Source organism: Rhinichthys klamathensis, unplaced genomic scaffold (genome assembly GCF_029890125.1).
Source record: "Rhinichthys klamathensis goyatoka isolate OS25496 unplaced genomic scaffold, OSU_Roscu_1.1 h1tg000060l_1, whole genome shotgun sequence".
Lineage (NCBI taxonomy): Eukaryota > Metazoa > Chordata > Actinopteri > Cypriniformes > Leuciscidae > Rhinichthys > Rhinichthys klamathensis.
The window spans coordinates 3,311,211-3,333,230 of record NW_026606605.1 but is presented as its reverse complement, the minus strand read 5'-3'; the positions used below and the strand labels follow the sequence as shown (position 1 = coordinate 3,333,230).

Below are 22,020 nucleotides of genomic sequence, written 5' to 3'. Positions count from 1 at the left end.
CGGTTTGGGCGGTTATAGAGTTCTAATGACGGTGTTCAACTATAACCGTCGGTCTCACGGTTATATAATAACTGTCACACCCCTAGTTATGACTATAAGGTTACATAGCTGTTTCCACATTACGCAGTAGTTTCCAATGTACTGTAAACTCTGTGTGTGGCTATAAGGTTATGCAGCTGTCACCGCTATGCCGTCGACACTGTGTTAGCTCTTGTGCTCGAGTGCTTATGGTGTTGTGCTGCCCTGTCCAGTGCAGCCTTCGCTTCATTGCAGTGGATGCGCAATTTGGTAAAGCCGGAGCAGACGTTGGTCTAGTTTCGCCTATCAGTTTTGAGTGCTCCTAGCGGCGCTGCTGGCTTAGAACTGTTGTTTCCTGTGGGAGTGTAGCTTGACCCCGTTCAGGGCTTATCTTCACTGCGCTCACGGCGGGATTCTATACAGTTCCCATATACGTCAGTATGACGTAATGTCGAAGTGACCGCCTTGAAAGGGAACGTCTCCGGTTACTATCGTAACCTCGGTTCCCTGAGAGGCGGGAACTATGTCAACCGCCGTGCTCGCCGTTTGATCAGCTGTGCTAGCGTTCAGTCTTTATTCTGACGTAATTGTCCGCCCATGCTATTTATACTGCCCGCGACCGGTCAGCATTTGCATGTTTTGCGTCAATTGGCCAGCTGTCTCCAGCGTTAGCCTATAGGATTTCAGTGAAAATGGAGAAGGGAGGAGTTCCCCATATACGTCATTGTGACTTAATGTCTCGTTCCCGCCTCTCAGGGAACCGAGACGTTCTCAATGCTTCGGTTTGAAGGTAGGGGCCCTCATTATGCTACTGTGTTAGTGTGGGGCTATTTTGAGCCTTGTTAGTAACAAGCGATTTTTATTTGTCATTACTCTATGCCCTATATGCTAGCGTTATAGGCTAAACTGTTTTTAGAGATAAAACTATTTACATTCGATAATCATGAAAACAAATCTCAGATAACGGTTGACTAGGTAACAATGTGTAATTAGACCAAAGGTTCATTTTGCGCCGAAGTTCTCCTTTAACATGATCCCCAGTTGATCCGTAACACCTGTTAGCGCCGGAAGTTATCTCTCGCGGTGTGTAGTAAAATGGTACTAGTTTGCGCTTATCCGGGATGTTTAAACCGTCGTAAAAGAAAACAATTACGTATGCTCGCGCGAACTCATCCGGGAGTGGTGAGTTTTCACAAATTCCCAATTTATAAGCCTCTCTTGAAGTTATGGTTGATCGCTCTTCGGCTGGATATCAACACACCCATAAACTTACTAAAATTGAGGAGGGTCTGCAGCGATCATTTTTCCCCTGATGATTTTACAAACCAAGGAGTGGATCGCATAGTACTGACGTCATCAGCTGTGCCTATGATGTTTTCGCATCCAACGGAGGTATGTGAACAACCTCTTTGTATAATGTGTCTTTGTACTGTAAGAGCAATTTTCAGAGGTTAACCAAACCAGCATCAAAAGGGTCAAGAAAACTTCCAAGAGGCAAATTGTAATAAAGAGAAAAGGCGTTATTCTTGAGGACCATAGTTCCAGAGGCCAATGAGAGGTCTATGTATTTTATATATCTATGTAGCAGCGTAAGCTCCGGTTAAAAGTGACGAGCACGGAAGCGAGCGTTGTTTATAGTAACGGCGAAAATAAGTGAGTCGTTTAGGCACAAATCTATTAGTCTTAAAATGGTGCGTTCGTGCGTCTATCCAGGATGCTTCAGAATAAATAAAGTCGTAAGATTACGTGCACTGACATCAAAGGGAGATAGATTAACATTTCACACATTCCCTGTAAATGATTCTGAGCGATTGAAACTGTGGCTGCTCGCTATTCGCTGGGATGTAAATACACCCGTGGAAAAAATCGAGAGATCCAGGCTATGCAGTGAACATTTCACACCCGAGGATTTCGAGCCAGAGAAGGGAAAGTCAAAACGACTTCTGAAATCGTCAGCTGTGCCTGTGCTGGTTTTTCAGCCAAATGAGGTATTTATTTAACTATTGTAATATGTTTGTTATATTAAGATTAAACAATTGCTTATGTAACTGTTAAAATTTTTATTATTATTTTATCTCTACATTTAATTTAAAGGGATAGTTCACACACAAAATGGAAATTTGCTGTTAATTTACTCACTCTCAAGTCTCAGGCCATCCAAGATGTTGGTGACTTTTTTTCTTCAGTAGAACAGTAAAGAAGATTTTTAGCTAAAACTGCGGTCCTCTGTGTTTCATAAAATGGAAGGCAATGGGTGCTGGTGTTACGGTTTAACTGGTTTCCGTGTTAACTAGTGACTTGGAGATTTTAGTTCAGGGTCATTCTACAGAAACGTCCATTTGGTATGGCAAGATGTCTTAAAATGTATTTCTTTTTCTAACATTTAAACTTACACCACATTATTAGATTCCCCTTTGACTTTATGAATATGCATAAATGACAACTTAATGATTTTCTTTATATATTTTTTGTGCATTTATTTAAAGATCGCATGTACCATTTTTTGTCACTGGTGTTAATATTGAACTTCTTTGGCAATATTAAATGTTTTTATGAAATATTATTTCAAAAAATTTTCAGCACATGTAGTCAGTTACCAAAAAAAAAAAAATGCATCAAATAAGGAGATTATGTTTTATTTATTTTAATCAGGTTTGTTAAAAGTGTGCTTGAATGAGGTTAGTTCATTTGCGCAACCTTGTATTTGCTATAACAATGAAAATATTTGAAAAGTTAAAATCAAGTAATGATGCAATCCTATAAATCTTAACTTTTGAGTGTAGCAGAATTAAATGGATGTAAAATTATTATCATGTCACATATGGCATTGTATTTAATGTGACAGAAAAAAAAGACGGTAACACCAGTGACACAATGAATCACCAATGACATGCATAAGACCAAATATCATTATTCTTCAACTATAATTAAGTAGATGAGACTAAATTGTTACATTTGGCATATAATCAAAATGAATAGCTTTGACTAAAGTTTATCTATAAATGGGAGTCACTGGTGTTACCTATAAGAAAGGTGACACCAGTGACAGTAACACCAGTGACAATTTTCATGAAAATTTTATTTTACAAAATGGCTGCTGCAAGGTATCAAACCACATGTTGTCAATCATGGTATACTAACTAAATTAAGTAGTTTAATCCATTTGTATTCTCATTTTTTTACAATTACCTAACAATAAATTAGGTCATACCAGTGACTTCAACTAAAAGCTTCATATGAAATCATGAGATAAATGAGAATATTTCTGATAACTGAAAAGAGACCGAGGATTTATTATGGGCTTTTCTTCATAGAAATTCAGGAAATTGGAAGAAGGAAGTCAAGTGATGTCATCAGTGTGATTTTTATTTCAAAATAAGAGATTTTTGTTTAACGGTAACACCAGTGACACAACTCCAGGGGACCACTACTTTCATTATAAATTTTATAATATTTATTCTGCATTTCGTTTTTTTATGTCATTTACATAATATATTAGATAGTTATGTGTACATTATTGGATTTTAAATGGTGTAAAAACCTGTTATTGACCTCAAAATAAAGCATTTTCCCTCTGTACATGACTTTGGGGACGAGCACTTCTGTGGTGTTTGGAATTCTATATAATTAATAAAAAATAAAATATTGCCACTTGATGGCTCAAGAAGGTGTAATTGTTCAAATAACATTGTTTTATTTTAAAATGTAAAGAAATTGTAATTCTAAAGTGTTTTTTTAAGTGTAATATTTCTGTAAAGGCTAGGGACAGAAAAATGGACATTTCCGTAGAATGACCCTTCACCCAAAAATGATATTTCTGTCATTAATTACTCATCCTTATGTCGTTCCAAACCCTTAAGACTTTCGTTCATCATCAGAACACAAATTAAGATATTTTTGATGAAATCCGAGAGCTTTCTGTCCCCCCATAGACAGCAACGTTACTACCACTTTTAAGGCCCAGAAAGGTAGTAAAGGCATTGTTAAAATAGTCCATGTTCAACCTTAATTTTATGAACTGACAAGAATACTTTTTGTGTGCAAAAAAAAAAAAAAAAAAAAACACTAAAGAGATGAAACGAGAAAACGACTTTATTCAACAATTCCTTCTCTTCTGTGTCAGTCTCCGACGCGCGTTCACGAGAGCAGCACGACGCATGCGTGTGGCTTTCTAAAATAGAGCCCGGAAGCTAGAAAATACAAGACGCATGCTGTATGTAAGCTATTGAATTCCACATTGATTGTGTTTTAGGTCTTGATGAAGTGTTTAAAATGGTGCTTAAGTGTGCAGTTTCTGGATGCCCGAACCGTGAGAAACCAATGAGAGAACGTAAAAGTTCCTCACCAATGCCACCAGATGAAAGACTTACCTTTCATACTTTCCCATTAAATCATTCTGAGTGACTGAAGCTGTGGCTGCTGGCTGTTCAGCGGGATGTTAAAGGGATAGTTCACCCAAAAATTAAAATTAGCCCATGATTTACTCACCCTCAAGTCATCCTAGGTGTTTGCCATTCTTTTTTCAGATGAATACAAAAGAGTTATATAAAAAAAAAATCCTGGCTCTTCCACATGGCTCCAGGGGGTTAATGAAGGCCTTCTGAAGAGAAGCGATGAGTTTGTGTAAGCAAAATATTAATATTTAACACGTTACAAAGTAAAATTCTAGCTTCCGGCCAAACGCAGTCTACTTACGCCTAAGCCTAACATACGCAACTGGTGACGTCGGAAGTAGCGTAGTGCGTCATGGCATAGCGTAAAGGCATTACTCACATACGTTGCGCTTTAGACTTAAGTGAAATCCGTAAGTTTGTTTGGCCGGAAGCTAGTTATTTTACTTTATAAAGTTTTAAATATGGATATTTTTCTTACACAAATGCATCGCTTTGCTTCTGAAGGCCTTTATTAACCCCCCGGAGTGGAGCACTTTTATGATGGATAGATGCACTTTTATGGACTTAAAAACAGAATCAGCCATTTACTGCCATTAGATTGAAGAGCCATTTTTTTTTATATAACTCCGATTGTATTCGTCTGAAAGAAGAATGGAATACACCTAGGATGACTTGAGGGTGAGTAAATCATGTGCTAGTTTTATTTTTTTGGGTGAACTATTACTTTAATTTACCGCTTCAACACCAGGTCAAGGAAAGATATGACGATTTGTGAAATCAACAGCTGTGCCCAACGACATGAGGGTGAATAATTAAAATCTCAAAAACTGCTTCCCAAACTCACTCAAATCAACAACAAAACCTAACAGGAACTGTCCAATTAATGTTGTTTCTTATTTGCTAGGCTAGCTAGACAAGCCAATACCCATGTGCAATCCTATTAAGCGCGTCTCTCTATGGCTCTGGGTATGCGCGTTCTCTCTCTCTCTCTCTCTCTCTCTCTCTCTCTCTCTCTCTCAGAGAGCGCGTTCTCGGAGGGGGAGGGTGTTTTTTGTTTTGTTGAGAGTGTGGAGCTCTATGGCTATTAATGTAGGCGTAGCGTAAGTGCCGGTGTTGTGCCTAATTTCGACCCCCTGCCCCACAACTAATCCTAAACCTACCAATGCTAGGGGGGGGGTAATAATTTGGCGGGGGTCGAAATTCGGCACAACACCGTAACTCTGTCTGACGCACCCACCGCTAGCCTAGCTTAGCACAAATACTGGAGGTAAACGGCTCCATCTAGCCTGCTGCTCCCAATAAGTGACTAAATAACGCAAACAATTTCCTATTTACATGTTGTGATTTGTATAGTGTGTACAAATAACAAGGTCACATGAGACAACCATCTTCTAACCGTATACATACTGGGAGAAGGCGAAGCACTGCTAACATTACTTCTGCGGAGTGATTTGCTCGCAGCACCGGAAAAGCTCCGTGGTGAGGAGAGAGTTCGCTCAGAGTTGGAGGTCAGCAATTACTAGATAGCAAATGCATAGTTTACAATCATGGGTGTTCGCTGTATTGTAAAGAGCTGCGACAATAAACAGGGGAGACCGGGTAATACCATGATGTTTCATAGAATTCCAACCAAAAACGCTGACCTGATGAATCTATGGCTACTCGCTCTGGATATAGATCCAAACACACCTGTAGCCATCATCAAGTGCCATCGTGTTTGCTCAGAACATTTCAATGAGGACGATTATTTTGAAAAAAAGGAATTTGCCACACGGACCATGAAACGTGTGCTGAAGGATACGGCCATCCCATCGATAGTACAGACAGGACAAAGTGCTGCGGTAAGTGTTCCGTTATGTTTTTAGATGACTAACGTTAGCCTACTGTAATAGTGCTATTAGCAAGATCTAATGTAACGTTAGTGACACTATTACATGGATAGGGTGGTTACTATTGCAGTTGTTCCCCGGCTCCATGTATCCCCTGTAATGTTGGCAATGTGTTGTCACGACTCACGAACGCGCTCTATCGTTCTGATTCTCCCCTCGACCTCAGTATGTTCGGTATCTTGTCTATCAGCTTCCAAAGTTGGTTACTCCTGGTCTGTGTATTATGGCTCAAAACGATATGGTTCTGGATCTTGGTTTGATACGAAGTAAAAATCATCTGAAAATTCATCAATTAAATCATTAAATAAATTATTTAAATTAAATCGACAAATCATGTGAGAATATAGTTCCCAGTTATACGATTAGAAGATGGCTGAGTCTCATGTGACCTTGTTATTTGTACACGCTGTGACTATGTAAACCACAACATGTAAATAAGAAAATGTTGGCGTTATTTTGTCACTTATTGGGAGCATTAGGCTAGATGGAGCTGTTTACCTCCAGTATTTGTGCTAAGCTAGGCTAGCGGTGGGTGCGTCAGACAGACAGAGTTACGGCACGCACGGAGATGAGAAAGGGATACTCCACCCAAAAATGAAAATTCTGTCATTTACTCACCCTCAAGTTGTTGCAAACCTGTATGAGTTTCTTTCTTTTGCTGAACACAAAGGAAGATATTTTGAAGAACGATTGGAACTTTGTCACCATTGACTTCCATAGTATTTTTTTTTCTACTATGGAAGTCAATGGTGCCAAACAACTGTTTGGTTCCAATCGTTCTTCAAAATATCTTCCTTTGTGTTCAGCAGAAGAAAGAAACTCATACAGGTTTGCAACAACTTGGGGGTGAGTAAATGATGGGTGGAGTAGGCCTATCCCTTTAAGGGTATGCTGTAAGTGGACTTATCTAACTCTGGGGGGATACGGTCGGTGAATAAGCTAAAGTCCCAAAAAGTAAAAAAAAAAAAAAAAGTCGGCGTGTTCCTTTAACCAAGCTGTGTTCCATACTCCAACCCAGTAGTTGGCGGAAAATGCACCTTAAAGTTGGTTTGCCAACCGCCATTTAAATAACAGAAGAAGATTATCGTTTAAAAGTTATGGCATGTTGAATGAGACATATGTATCTGTATTTGTATCAGTTTATTCTTTAAAAATGGTCCTTTCGTGTGCGTATCCTGGCTGTTTAAATCTTTTGAAACCTAAAAGATATTTCCCCCTAGGAAAAAACGTGAGTTTTCACAGATTACCTATACACAATCCTGAGCGACTGAAGCTGTGGTGTCTCGCGCTGCTGCTGAATGTCAACAACACACCCGCACATTCTCTGATAGTTAAGAGAGTGTGCAGTGATCATTTTTTCGACAGTGATTTCAACCCGTCCGAGCAAGGAAAGCGTCGTTTTCTGAAAGCGTCGGCTGTGCCCAAGGCGTTTTTACAGCAAGCAGGTGTATGTATGTTTCATAATATATTTGATGCATTAATTGAGTTTTCTTGGCAACGTGTTTCATAATGTGTGTACTTTTTTTGTCCACTAGTATTAGAATAATTCCTCGTGTCATTGCGTTCATGGTCAGACGTACGGCTGTATATTTTGATGTCTGAATTTGCATCTTCAAGATGTATTTTTTTAGAGCGTTTGCTCATCTGCAATGTCTCCAAGACTTTTCCTGTCAGATGTTAAATAGACATTTAGAAAATGTCTTTAAGATTTGTATGATCTTGAATGAATACAAAACTGCAAAACTTTTCTAAGATGTTTATACGTAACAGATGTTTTCCAGATTAAAGGAACACTCCACCGTTTTTTCATATTAAACGAGTTGACGCATACCTCTCTCGTCTCAGTGCGTGCACTCAATCGCTCTGGCGCGCGGTGACACTTTAGCCATTCATTCAGATTAAGATCCAAACAGAGCTGAAGTTAGAAGCGACCAAACACTTCCACGTTTTCCCTATTTAAATACAGTTACACGACCAAGTATGGTGACACAAAATAAAACGTGGCGCTTTTCTAAGCGTGTAAAATGGATAACTATAATGTATTGCGGAATAGCACTTGGGAGCACTTCGACTCGGCGCAGTAATATCATCACTCCTAAAAAAAAAATCCTCTCTGCCCTCTCCCTCTCATTTCCGTCAATAGAACCAACGTAACCTGCACCAGTTTGAGCAAAGTTGACGAAGTATCAGGTTGTAGGAAGATAGCTTGTGAACAATCATGGTTATAACGTGCATCGTAAAGGGTTGTGATAACAAGGAGAAGGTATATAGTGCCATCATGTTTCACAGAATTCCAACTTACCACAAACGCCGAAAACTTTGGTTGGCTGCTTTGAACAAGAATGCAAAAACACCGGTGGAGACTCTGAAGAAGTGGCGTGTTTGCTCCGAGCATTTCACACAGGAGGACTATACCTCCACAGGATTACGCCTAAACCATGCGGCCACGCCGACAATATTCAAATCACGAACACAACAAAGTGGATCACCCTACGCTGTAAGTGTCCTTGTGCATGTTATTTGGTTGTCCAGTTTGCTAGTAGCACGTAGAAGTAAAAGTCACGTTGGTTCTATTGACGGAAATGAGAGGGAGAGGATTTTTCAGGAGTGATGAAATTACTGCGCCGAGTCGAAGTGCTATTCCGCCATACATTATAGTTATACATTTTACACGCTTAGAAAAGCGCCACGTTTTATTTTGTCACCATACTTGGTCGTGTGACTGTATTTAAATAGGGAGAACGTGGAGGTGTTTGGCCGCTTCTAACTTCATCTCTGTTTGGATCCTAATGAATTAACTTGGCTAAGCTAAGTGCTACCAAATTGTCGCCGCGCGCCAGAGCGATTGAGTGCACGCACTGAGACGAGAGAGGTATGTATCAACTCGTCTTAGTTAAAGGAATAGGCTTGTTTGAGATGCGATTTGCCTCGCCTGAAATGTATGCGAGAATAGGCGGCTGCAGTGAGGGGAGAGGAGTGAAAAAAGTGCAGGCAAGCCGGATATAGTTCTCTCTTCTCGCAGTGGATCTGACACCTGCGAGATCAAGGATATCACGGGATTCACGCTCGTGCAGTGTTGCTAATAAACTGGATGCATTTTAAGTTATGTTGCTTTTATATGAAAACAAATATAATGAACAAGACACCCAAATTACTTGTTTTTTAATTCCATTCCAAATACGTGTTTATCAATAATTTTTTCTTTAATACAGATGTGTTTTTTATTGTTTGTTTGTTTTTTAAATAAAAATTACATTACATAACCCATAGAGAACCTCACTGTCAGATAGTTTGGGAATATTCATAACGTATACACAGTGTTGGGGAAGCTACTCTGAAACTGTAGTTTGACAAGCTACTCGTAAGTTAAAGTAGTTAAACTACAGTCAAGCTACCCTTTTGGAAAAGTAATTAGCTACACTACAAGTTACTATCAAAAAGTAGCTAGCTACATTGAAACTACTTTTGCTTTTTTTGAACAACGTATATTATAAATAACTGAATAAGTGTCTGAGGAATGTTTTAAGTAAAATATTTAGTGTTTGTTTTATTACACACAACACTCAAATATCTCAGACTATTTGTCAAAAGTGCAAAATTGCAACAAATACAACATTGCAAGAACAAAATATACATCCAACGTAAATTGCATGTAGAACATTTTCTCAAAAATACCGATTGTGAGATGGTTGCATTTTGCAAGAAAATACATTGAACAACCGCTCACATGTGGCACTGGCAGGGAAAGAACTATCTGGTGTAGTTGCAGTAGACTGAAACCTCATCCAAAACATTAACCTCCAAAGGGTCAAAATGTTATAATTTGTAATGTTACAAAAGCCTCAACTGAAGAGTAAGAACGCTTGGAAAATGTTAAGTATTTTAGTTGAACTGGCATAGTTAGTCACTGTTATTGTTATACCACTGGACAAATAAGGCCATGGGTAATTAACGTTAGTTGTTTCTCCATCCTCTAAATCTGCCGCCACGTCTTGCTCCATCATGGGGTGTGTCAACCCACTTCTGTACGTCAGTGAACCGTTAGCCGCAAGATGCGTGATTAAACAACAGGTGGCGGTAATGGCAAAAAATTAGTTTGTAATCTAACAAGAAGAAGAATATCCTTGCATCGCGCTGATTCGCGCAGGCTCGACAAAAACGCAATGTAGCTTTTGCTCGCGCTACACCGCTACTTGCTGCAAAAAGTAGTTAGCTACTGGAAAAGCTACACTGTTTAAAAAGCAACTGAGCTACTGGCAAGCTACTGAAAAATGTAGTTAAGTTAGTAGCATCGCTACTTGTAGTTAACTACTCCCCAACACTGCGTATACACATAAAACATAATATCAGAGTTTTAAAATGAAACATTTTAAAGGGTTAGTTCACCCAAAAATGAAAATGATGTCATTAATGACTCTCCCTCATGTCGTTCCAAGCCCGTAAGACCTCCGTTCATCTTCGGAACACAGTTTAAGATATTTTGTATTTAGTCCGAAAGCTTTCTGTCCCTCCATTGAACATGTATGTACGGTATACTGTCCTTGTCCAGAAAGGAAATAAAAATATCATCAAAGTAGTCCATGTGACATCAGTGGGTTAGTTAGAATGTTTTGAAGCATCGAAAATACATTTTGGTCCAAAAATAACAAAAACTACGACTTTATTCAGCATTGTATTCTCTTCCGGTTCTGTTGTCGAGCCGCGTTCAGTGATGCTGATGACGTAAGACGCTGCTGACGTGTATCTGGTGCGCCCGAGCTTCGTTTACAGTCTGAGGGAGACGCACGCTGTAAACAAAACAATCTTTGCAAACATGTGAAAGGATTTCGACACAGAGGAAGACTTGCATTTTTTTGCCCAGCCATATTTATTTGAACCCGAATACACGGACGCACCAGAGACACGTCAGCAGCGTCTTACGTCAGCAGCGTCGCTGCAGACTCGTGAACGCGGATTGACAACAGAACCGGAAGAGAATACAATGCTGAATAAAGTCGTAGTTTTTGTTATTTTTGATGCTTCAAAACATTCTAACTAACCCACTGATGTCACATGGACTACTTTGATGATGTCTTTATTTCCTTTCTGGACAAGGACAGTATACCGTACATACATTTTCAATGGAGGGACCGAAAGCTCTCGGACTAAATCTAAAATATCTTAAACTGTGTTCAGAAGATGAACGGAGGTCTTACGGGCTTGGAACGACATGAGGGTGAGTCATTAATGACGTCATTTTCATTTTTGAGTGAACTAACCCTTTAAAAGAGAGCAATACATAACGGTTGTTTAAAGCAATCAGCATTAAGCTTTGTCGTCAGTAAGTCGTTTCCCTTCATGCTTTTGATCAGCGCAGTCGGTGGAGAGCAACTGGCGCGACTGCAGAATCCGACACGTGCGCCTTGCGGTCGCGAGAGTTTTTTGACATACGTCAGCATGACATCAGAGCAAGTCGGACTGCACTCGGACACATTACTAACCGGCATGCATCTCGCGCTGATCACCGGTGATCGGTTCTGCGCAGATTTTGCTCATCTCAAACAAGCCTATTAACACGGTTTAATATGAAAAAACGATGGAGTGTTCCTTTAAAGGACAACTTTGGTATTTTACACTTAAAGCCCTGTTTTAAAATCGTTTCTGATCAAATAGAACGGTTAAGATTGAAATTTGGACACATGCTGCTGTCCCGAGAATTTTCGGTTTCTGTGGTAGCACCTCCCCCACCTCCACAATGGTTGCATAGGTGCACTGGAACAATCATTCCTAAAACACATTAAACTTTAGTTTACAAAGACGTGAAACTCACCGAGTGGTCTGGGGTGTTCACTGATATGTTCACACAAAAATCGCTGCAAAAGATGCTTTCCAACAGGTGTTTTACCATTCGTTGTAAAACTGTGGACCTATTTTTCCAAACGCCTCGCACCCGTACATTCTTCCGTTGAGAGCTTGAATAATAGACACTCCAGCCCAGTTGGTGGCGATAATGCACCTTTGCCAATTGCAAGCAAACCACTGGCATTTCATTGAATACACAGAAGAAGCAGAAGATCGCTGTCTTATTTGAAAGCATTTGAAACCGCTAATTAATGCACCATTAAGTTGGTTTGCCAACCGCCATAAAAAAAACAAAAGAAGAAGAAACGACTAATAATGGGACGATTTTGTGCAGTTCCGAATTGCGGGAAAATTCGTGGCAAAACAAGTTGTCACAGACTTCCTTTCAACAATCCAGAAAGGCTAAAGTTGTGGCTGGAATTTCTGGGGTTGGATGTGAGCACACCTGTTGAGGTTCTGCAGAAAGCTGATCACCGTGTCTGCGGTCTACATTTTACTAATGAGGACTTAGCTGGAGGTCAAAAGAAATCGCCCAAAAAGCTCTTTCGCCTGATAAAAACAGCGGTTCCCACATTACGTTCTGGGACGACAGAGTTGGAAGAACTTTTGGTAAGCTTGACATTTTGTAACAGGCGGAAAATGAACTTATTTGTTATGTCCATAACCTGTCATGTTCATAACATCATAAGCCTAACACTAACCCTAGCCTACATGAATAATTTGGCAACATGATTTTGTGCGTTTACTATTTTTTTGGCTGTGGAACTTTCATGATGAAAACGTAATGATTCACGTAGGCTATCATTCACATCGTGCAAGTTTCAAGACATTTTAGCATTAGCCATGGACGTGACATTAAGGAATTGCCATACTCTATTATGTCATATGAAGTCAGATCCAATGTGTTGGCCCAGAATAGCATATACTTTGTACATACCTCATATACATTGTGGCGCTAATGTACTTTGTGCTTTCTCTATCAAATACCCCTGTGTGACTTCCAAAAACTAACGCGTTGGCTAAGTTAGTTGTTAGCCGCACTCCACAACAGTCCTAACCCGTACGTAGATTTGTTCTATGAACATTAGATTCAATGAACGTACCCAGCATATTTATTATTTCTTAGATCTTATGAGAGGACCTCTAAATATCTGGAACTCCGTGCACAACTGCAGCTCAAACTCTGCCTTTCTTTGCAGGAATTCCTCCTCTGAATATTCAGGTTCAAACCTGTAACCCTGTCCATCAAAATCGATCTCAAAACCATCGTCGTCCCATACAAATGTCTCGGAATCCATTTCCAAGTTGACACGGATAGCTTTGATCTTTTAAAAATGTTTGGATAGCGTAGCCTACGATATCGCGACTGCATAAGACTACAGAAAGAATACAAACAACCCCATTTCCGTTTCCCACGGCGGAGTAATACCGCACCTCACAGCACACCCAATTTGAAATGTTTTCAAATAAGACGGCAATCTTCTGCTTTTTCCTGTGTATTCAATGAAATGCCAGGGGTTTGCTTGCAATTGGCAAAGGTGCATTATCGTCACCAACTGGGCTGGAGTGGGAGTGGGGGTGCAACCACAGAAACCGAAAATTCTCGGGCCAGCAGCATGTGTCCAAATTTAAAAAAACAGGCAAACGATCTTATCACAGGGCTTTAAGTGTAAAATACCGAACTTGTCCTTTGACGTACCTTTGCTATCTGGGTTATTTTATATTTAATTTTAAGAAGACTTGATTAAATGTGCTTCACAGTGCTGGTTAATGTTTTCAGTGATATGCAGCCTGTTTACATCTCAAAAAATGTGTTTTGGGGTTTCAAGACCCTTTAACTCCCCTGTGAACGCGTGTACGACCGTTGCCAGAAGCCAGTTATTATAGTTTATTAAGTTTTAAATATGGATTATTTTTCCTACAAAACCCCATCGCTTTGCTTCAGAAGGCATTTATTAACCCACTGGAGTCATATGGATTACTTTTATGATAAATTAGGGATGCACGATATAGGATTTTGGCCGATATTCGATATGCCGATATTTTCAAACTAATTTTGCCCGATACCGATATCAATATATTTGTTTGTTTTTTTTAGTGCAAAAAAAGCTTATTAAAGCTTCTATTAATGTTCTCAGTCAAGAGCAGTGAGTGATTTCCTCTGTGTTTTGTTGTTTTATTAACATTAACGGGATAGTTCTCCCAAAAATTTAAATTGTCATCATTTACTCTCTCAAGTTTCTTTCTTCTGTTGAAATTATAAAAGTTATTTGGAAGAATGTGGCTAACCAAACAGTTGCTGTACTCCAGTGACTTCCATAGTATATTTAAGCACAAGAAAGAAATGAATCCAGGTTTGAAACAACATTAGATAGACAGAATTTTTATTTCTGGGTGCAGTATCTCTTTAAAGACAAGCGGCAGAATATTATTACTGTCTCTTTAAGAACTGCACGCGAGTAACGTGACGCGTCTAATATACACGCATTTGACAAGCAGATTTTCTCTGTTTGCTTTCACTTTAGACATAACCAACTTTGTTTATGTAAACCTTGTGTGTATTTGACAGTATCAGCGCAATAAGACTCGAAAGATTAGTCCAGTATGCAGGCGCTGTGACAGGCTTTTAGTTCCTGTGAGCGTCGCGTGTACGCGCTCAGAAAAGCGGATGTTAGAACAGCGCATCAGCACGTGAATGACATGTTTACCTAGCAAGACTTTGACGCACATGCAAACAATGAACTTTTGTGAATTGCAGTGTCCCGTGAGTGTAACTCTACCTCTGCATTTACATGTGATGTGAATGTACGTCGCGTTGTACAGTATGTTGAGATGAAGGCGCCAGAATTGAACTGATAGAATGCACGATACTATGATTTTTCTTCAAAAGCAGATCGTGGAGACATTTTAATCGTCCACGATCAAAAACCGTGAGACGCACACCCCTAGTTGGAAGTTTAAGTTGCTGGCGCTCATGCTTCGTTCACGGTCGTCACGTGCGCATAGGAAACACGCCACCCTATCGGCAAGACTCATCGGCAGAAATATTCATATCGGCCGATGCCGATGATGGTCATTTTAAGCTTTTATCGGCCGATACTGATGTTGTCCCGATATCATCGTGCATCCCTATGATAAATGTATGCACTTTTTGGAGCTTCAAAAACTCAAGCACTATTCAATGCTATTACAAAGCTGGGAAGAGCTAGGGTATTATTTAATATCCTATTGTGATCAGCTGATATAAGAAAGTCATTCACCTAGGATGGTTTGAGGGTGAGATGGGAACATTTTAATTTTTGGGTGAACTAACCCAGTTTAAAGGGATAGTTCACTTCAAAATGAAAATTCTGTCATTATATACTCACCCTCAAGTTGTTTTAAACCTGTATGAATGTCTTTCTTCGGCTGAACACAAAGGAAGATATTTTGAAGAATGTCAGTAACCAAACAGTTAACTGGACCCATTGACTTCAATAGTAGGGGAAAAATATTATTGAAGTCAATGGGTCCAGTTAACTGTTTGGTTACTGACATTCTTCAAAATATCATCTTTTGTGTTCAGCAGAAGAAAGAAATCCATACAGGTTTGAAACAACTTGAGGGTACGTATATGATGACAGAATTTTCATTTTGAAGTGAATTATCCCTTTAAGTCATCTTCAGGGTTAACCACTGCGGCACCAATCCAGTAGGTGGCGGAAATGCACCATATGTTGCTTTGTAAACAACCACAAGAAGAGTTTCAGGCTGCTCCGCCTTTTCCATACGAAAACTGCCAGCTGCCAAGCTCCAGAAAGTACCATAACAATAGGCCACGTGACTCGTGCGCCTCAAAGCCTCCTAAAGGCAGCTCTATGAGAGGAATAGTCGGATATCTTGTGTAATGCAATAGCTTTTAAGTCTCGTTCCGCTTCTCTTCAAACATGGCTTCTTTACGTTGCGCGTAGCAGTACGTCCCTGCAAATCGTAATTCGATTTTTTTTCCCGCAATGGTACGCGTGTGCGCTTTTCCTGGATGTTTCAACCGAGAGAAAGCAATAAGACTCCGTCCAACGGCATCGTCAAAGGAGGAAAGTTTGATTTTCCACACATTGCCGCTGCATGATCCAGAGAGACTGAAGCTGTGGCTGCTCGCTCTCAAACGGGATATAAACTCACCCATTGAATCTGTCCGCGCATTGAGGGTTTGCAGTGTCCATTTTTCACCAGACGATCTCACGGGACCAACTCGACGATTTCTGAATTCAACCGCTGTGCCTGGGCAACAAATCGAGGTGTGTGTGAAGCTCATTATCCTGCTGTTATTGATCGAACGAGATTGCATTATTATTACGGCGATTTATTAAGATTTACAATCATTAAGATTGCAGATATTAAATGCAAGAGAGGTTACGAAAAAAGATGACATTTGTCAGGGGGTGAACTGTCCCTTTAACAATGAATTATGACAATCTATTGATTTACATTATTTTAATTATTTTTCGATATTCCAAAATCTGATGATGATTTATGCGGTTGTCTTCTTATTTTCATATTGACTCATTGGCCATATTCCATTTTTTGCATTCTAAAGTCTTGTGATCTTTTCTTAGCCATTTAAAGGGAATTCGCCTTTGGCTAAGCCACACCCTAGAATGTAGATTGACCAATCACAGCGCAGCCAAGAACGAGCTCCCACAGAGGTCCGACACTTTTTCACAGCGCTCCATTGACTTTAACACAGCCGTCTCATATTTTTGGTCTCGGCAGGCTATTACCGTCGTAGTTTTATCAAAAATATGGTTAAACGTTGTGCCTGGGGCATTTGTAACACAGATACGCGTTTCCCAGAGAGGTTGGAGGGGGGTGTGCGTTTTTTTCCCTTCCCAAAACCGAAGTCAAATCCTGACAACTAAAAGTGTCGTCTAGCACACGCTGCTAATAAATACAACGTTATACTCGCGAAGTCCGTTTGCTTTGTAATAACGATTATAGAAGTGAATAGAGACCTACCCAGCTTTGCATGAACAGTGTTGCTCCTTGATATTGTTAGTCCCAGCCTCCGTCTCGATTAGTACGATATGCGGTGGTTCATTTTTTGACTGTGACCGGTATGCTTTGCCTCTATTTTGGATGCCTTGTTGTTCCTTGCGTTTCACCTGTATGTCATGAACGTATGCCTTCAAACGTATATCGCAGCCCCTTTTGACTACTTCTATCGGACACTTTATTTGCTGCTTTATAAAAGTTTGATAAAATTTCAGCAGGAAGAGCTGTCACAGCATAAGCCATGTTGATACCAGAGCCCAGATGAAGTTTGTTTGTCGGACGTAGCAACAGTAACTAAGGGGGGCGGGGCCTAGCCAAAGGCGAATTGTTCGCCGAAAAAAAAATTCTGCCTCATAACGTCAATTGTTGTCATTGGTCTTGACGTTAAACCAACTTCATATTAAACAGTGTTGAAATGATCGATAAAGAATCATAAAGTCAAGGGAGAAGCCCATAGAGAGTCATAAAGTTGCTCCTGCTGCTAGCTCATGGACAGCTAATACTCACGATCTCCGGCTCTGCAAGATTCGGAAGGGAATGATTCAGATTCCTCTTGGCACTGCTACTAGAAGACTTACAACTGTCAGACAGGCTGCTTACGTCACACCTACGTCGTCAAACTCAGTTTGAGTCTGCGCAGTACGCTTGGCTATCAGGAAGTGAGTGCTTCTGAGGGAGACGCACGCTGTATTCAAGCTATTCTACATTGTTTGTAATTGTGTATTGCTATATATTTTTTTTTTAATGGTGCGTAAGTGTGCATGTCGCGGATGTCCTAATCTCCAAAAACAACCACGGCGACGTAAAAGTGCATTACCAACGCCGACAGATAAAAGGATTCACTTTTACTCTTTCCCGGTAAACGATCCAGAGCGATTAAAGCTATGGCTGCTATGTGTTCAGCGAGATGTTGATTTACATCCTCAAATCGCCCGTCTACTGACATTGTGCAGTGAGCATTTTTCACCAGACGACTTCAGACCGGGTCCGGGAAAGATACGTCGAAAACTGGAAAAAAAAAACAGCTGTGCCCAGCCTGTGTTTACCACACACAAATGTATGTATGCAAGCAGTATAGTGAGATCGTCCAGTGTTAGTTACTAACTGTCACACACGCGTTCACGAGAGACTGGCGTTCCAGCGTAGGACGCTGGCGTAGCGCAAGTAATATTAATATAGTAGCCTAATAATATTTTTTTACATGAGCGATTACTTAAAAACTGAATATAACAATCATATTATAGTATAGTTGAATATGATTGAATGGCGAACTGTCCCTTTAAAGGAGAACTCCGGGCAATTTTTAAGTTAATCTTGGTCTCAGCTAAAACGGCAGTTATGGGGGCATAAACAAAAAGAGTGTCTTTGTACCTCTTAACAGACACAAAATGCAATTAAAATGTCTGTTCAACATGAACAGGGGCCTTACATGTGAACAAGATGCGTTTAGCAACTTAGCCATTGTTTAAATTCACCTAAATAGTGTTTTTTTGACGGCAAGCTGTAGTCCTCAGTTGTAGCCGGAAAAGGTAAACGTGTCCAGGTGGGAGGAGCGTAGTGTGTGAAGAGTGATGATCGGAGTTGCTTAAGTGAAGAAGAAATGGTTCGTGTTTGTGCTTTTCCGAATTGTGGCAACAGAATGCGAAAATATAAAAACTTAAATTTTCATCGTCTTCCTCTCCATGACTTCGAGATTCTGCAGTTGTGGCTAGTTGTACTTCAACTTGATGTGCAAACTCCCATACAAGTACTACGCGCTAAAGATTACCGCATTTGCAGCGAACACTTTGACAAGGATGACTACACAGACACAACACACCGGGGCCGGTTGAAGAAAAAAGCCATTCCGTGTACGAAGACAGGTGCAACCACTGTGGAGGTAATGTAAACTGTATTTATCTTTCCATGTGGTCACACGCGGCTTAGGAGAGATTGTGCAGTAATGTTTTTGTAGACTTATTTGCAAAACTTTAATTATTTCATTAGCTTCTATGACTTGAATTATATTCTCCATAGTTACGTTACTACAAGCTTCTTCACATGTAAGCAACTCCGATCATGCTCTTCGCGCTCCTCCCACCTGGACACAGTTTACCTTTTCCGGCTACAACTGAGTTCCCACGGGACTTCAGCGCGAGACTACAGCTTGCCGTCTAAAACACTATTTAGGTGAATTTAAACAATGGCCAAGTTGCTAAACGCATCTTGTTCACATGTAAGGCCCCTGTTCATGTTGGACAGACATTTTAATTGCATTGTGTGTCTGTTAAGAGGTAAAAAGACACTCTTTTTGTTTATGCCCCCATAACTGCCGTTTTAGCTGAGTGGGAGCTCTGGGTATTTGCGGGAACAGCTCCGTGTCGCAAGCACCGATCCGGTTCGTTTTTTTTTTTTTCTATAGACAGTACTCACAAAGGTGTAACGATCAAGATTAACTTAAAAATTGCCCGGAGTTCTCCTTTAAGGTGTTTATAGTGGAATTTGATTGTTTTGTCTTCTCTGAAATTGTTTAATTTTTTTAAAAATAATTTTCGGATCCCCTGTTAACAATTAATGTTACATTTTGTATTGTACTATTTTATGCAATCCTATGTTGGCTACTTGTTCTGTCTTCAATAAAAAAAAAATCAAACCAATGTAATAATTCTTACATTTCGTCTTTTTCTCACACAATGTTATAGTATGGCTTCAGAAGACTTGGAAAACGCTGCACAAGTCATATGGACTACTGTTATTGTGCTTTGTTCATTTAATTTTGGAGTTTGAGTCTCTATGGTCAAAATAAACTGCCATTATACAGAAAATAATAATTTCCTATTGTGTTCAGAGGTGATCATAAAAACATGCAGGTTTGAAACTGCACGAGGATGTGTAAATAATGACAGAATTTTCATATTTGGTTGAACTATTCTTATAATACCGTCTGTTTGCTGCCGTTTTAGGAGATTGTGAGTGATCCAGATGCCCTGTCAGCAGATGACTGTGGAGATATAAAAGAAGAGGAGGTGCATCTCGCAGATGACTGTGGAGATATAAAGGAAGAAGAGGAGGTGCATCTCGCAGATGATTTTCAGTCAACTTCAGGAAGGCAAAGGAACCACAGAACCTGCCCTGTACGACGTGGCCAACGTCAGTCAAAACTCATTTTAACTGTTCATCAGTCTACATCTCCATCTATATTTGGGACCTACTATGCTCTTCCCCCCACATGGTACTACCAAGTGGTAAGTCCTCACATATATTGTCTCACGTTGAAAGTGTTATGGTGTGTTCACACCTAACGCGAATAGAGCGCCAAATACGCGTCTATCGCGTCTAGTTAGACGCTTGAACATTCGCTCGAGTTCAAATTTTTCAACTTGCGCGGAAGACGTTCGCGGCAAACGCGTCGCCCAATTCGCGTCATTCGCAACGCCCGGCGCGAATGATGCGTCTACTCGCGTCTGCATTGACTTTGTATGTAATCCACTCACGCAAATAATTAAATTCGCGTTAGGTGTGAACACACCATTAGTTAGTGATTAGGTTTTACTTCTTAATTGTAATATTGCTCCACTGACTATTTTCTGTCAGAATGATCCTGCAGAGATAGGACTCCAAATGAAAGGAAATCTTGATGAAATTGTCAGCATGGATTCTACTGCTACTTCAGAAGGCAATCCTCTAGACCAGGACAGAGAGGTAAAAAGGAGTGTACTGGGACACGGTGAGCATAAGAATGAAGCCATTGAATCAGAGGAGAACAAGGACGGAGAGATCAACGCAGAGGATACAGCACAATCTTCAGAAGAGCTTGTGATCACTAAAGTTGAGGACTGCATGAATGAAATGGCAGTGGACCAGAATGAGGATTACAATGAGAAGATGGAAGTCGATGGACCAGCAGATTCAGGTAATTGAACCAATCAATGATTGCATTTTAGTTGGCTCAAAATCCTGTTTCTGTACAACTTTACATTAAGCAATAATAGTAAGTTATTAAGTGTTATACTGTTTATTTTTGTTATATTTTAACATGATTTGTATACTTTTCTTGCTTAACAGAAACAAAGAAAGCCAAGGACGTAAATACCAGGACTAAGGAATCATCTGCTCTTACGGTAAGCACAGCATCAATGTTTTATTGCTGAGGGAAAATAAGTTTGAGTTTGTTTGCTAATCCATGGTGCACATAAAATCACTTATATTTATCCATCAAACACATGTTGTTGACAAAAAATTAAAGCAACCTCTGTCATTCTACCTTTGAAGATCAAGGATGAACCAATGGATGAAGAGTGGAAGAAAGCACAACAGACCCCAGGAAGAAACATTAAGGATGATGAGGTGCTTTATTAGAGACTTTACTGAAGTATACTGAAATTTGTTATACGTAAAGTTATACGTTTGTTTTTGTCATAAAATTAATTTGTCAAGCAACATAAACTACCATTCAAAAGTGTGGGCTCAGTAAGTTTTTGTTGTTGTTTTTTAAAGAAATTAATACTTTTATTGAACAAGGATGCCTTAAATAGATCAGAAGACATAATGTCACGAACGGTTTATATTTTAAATAATTGCAGTTCTCTTGAATTTTATGTTCATCAAAAAATCCTGAAAAAAAAGTATCACTGTGCTAACAAAAACAAAACAAAAAAACATTAAGCTGCACAACTGTTTTGATAATACATTGATAATTATAAGAAATGTTTTTGAGCACCAAAACAGCATATCAGAATGCTTTCTGAAGGATCATGTGACACTGAAGACTGGAGTAATGCTGAAAAATTGATTTTTGGCTTTTCATAATCATTTTCTGATGTTAGCCAATAGCCACCTATTTTCTATTGTTGAGCACACCCAATGTG

At 39.8% G+C, this 22,020-nt stretch overlaps 1 protein-coding gene across 3 annotated transcripts in view; it reads left to right on the top strand.

Moving 5' to 3' along the window:
- The first annotated feature begins 1,115 nt into the window (after nt 1-1,115).
- The window catches only part of zmym4.2 (zinc finger MYM-type containing 4, tandem duplicate 2), a 36,340-nt gene continuing 15,435 nt past the window's right edge, over nt 1,116-22,020 (top strand). The window contains exons 1-5 of one of the 3 annotated variants that reach the window (XM_056249705.1): nt 1,116-1,410; nt 20,116-20,397; nt 20,747-21,065; nt 21,218-21,273; nt 21,425-21,499. In XM_056249705.1, coding sequence (XP_056105680.1) covers nt 1,174-1,410; nt 20,116-20,397; nt 20,747-21,065; nt 21,218-21,273; nt 21,425-21,499 — 969 coding nt within the window. In that variant the 5' untranslated portion in view covers nt 1,116-1,173. Of the gene's footprint in view, nt 1,411-7,426; nt 7,749-15,995; nt 16,420-20,115; nt 20,398-20,746; nt 21,066-21,217; nt 21,274-21,424; nt 21,500-22,020 lie in introns of those variants that run through there. The other 2 variants (XM_056249703.1, XM_056249704.1) reach the window with 2 other exon arrangements.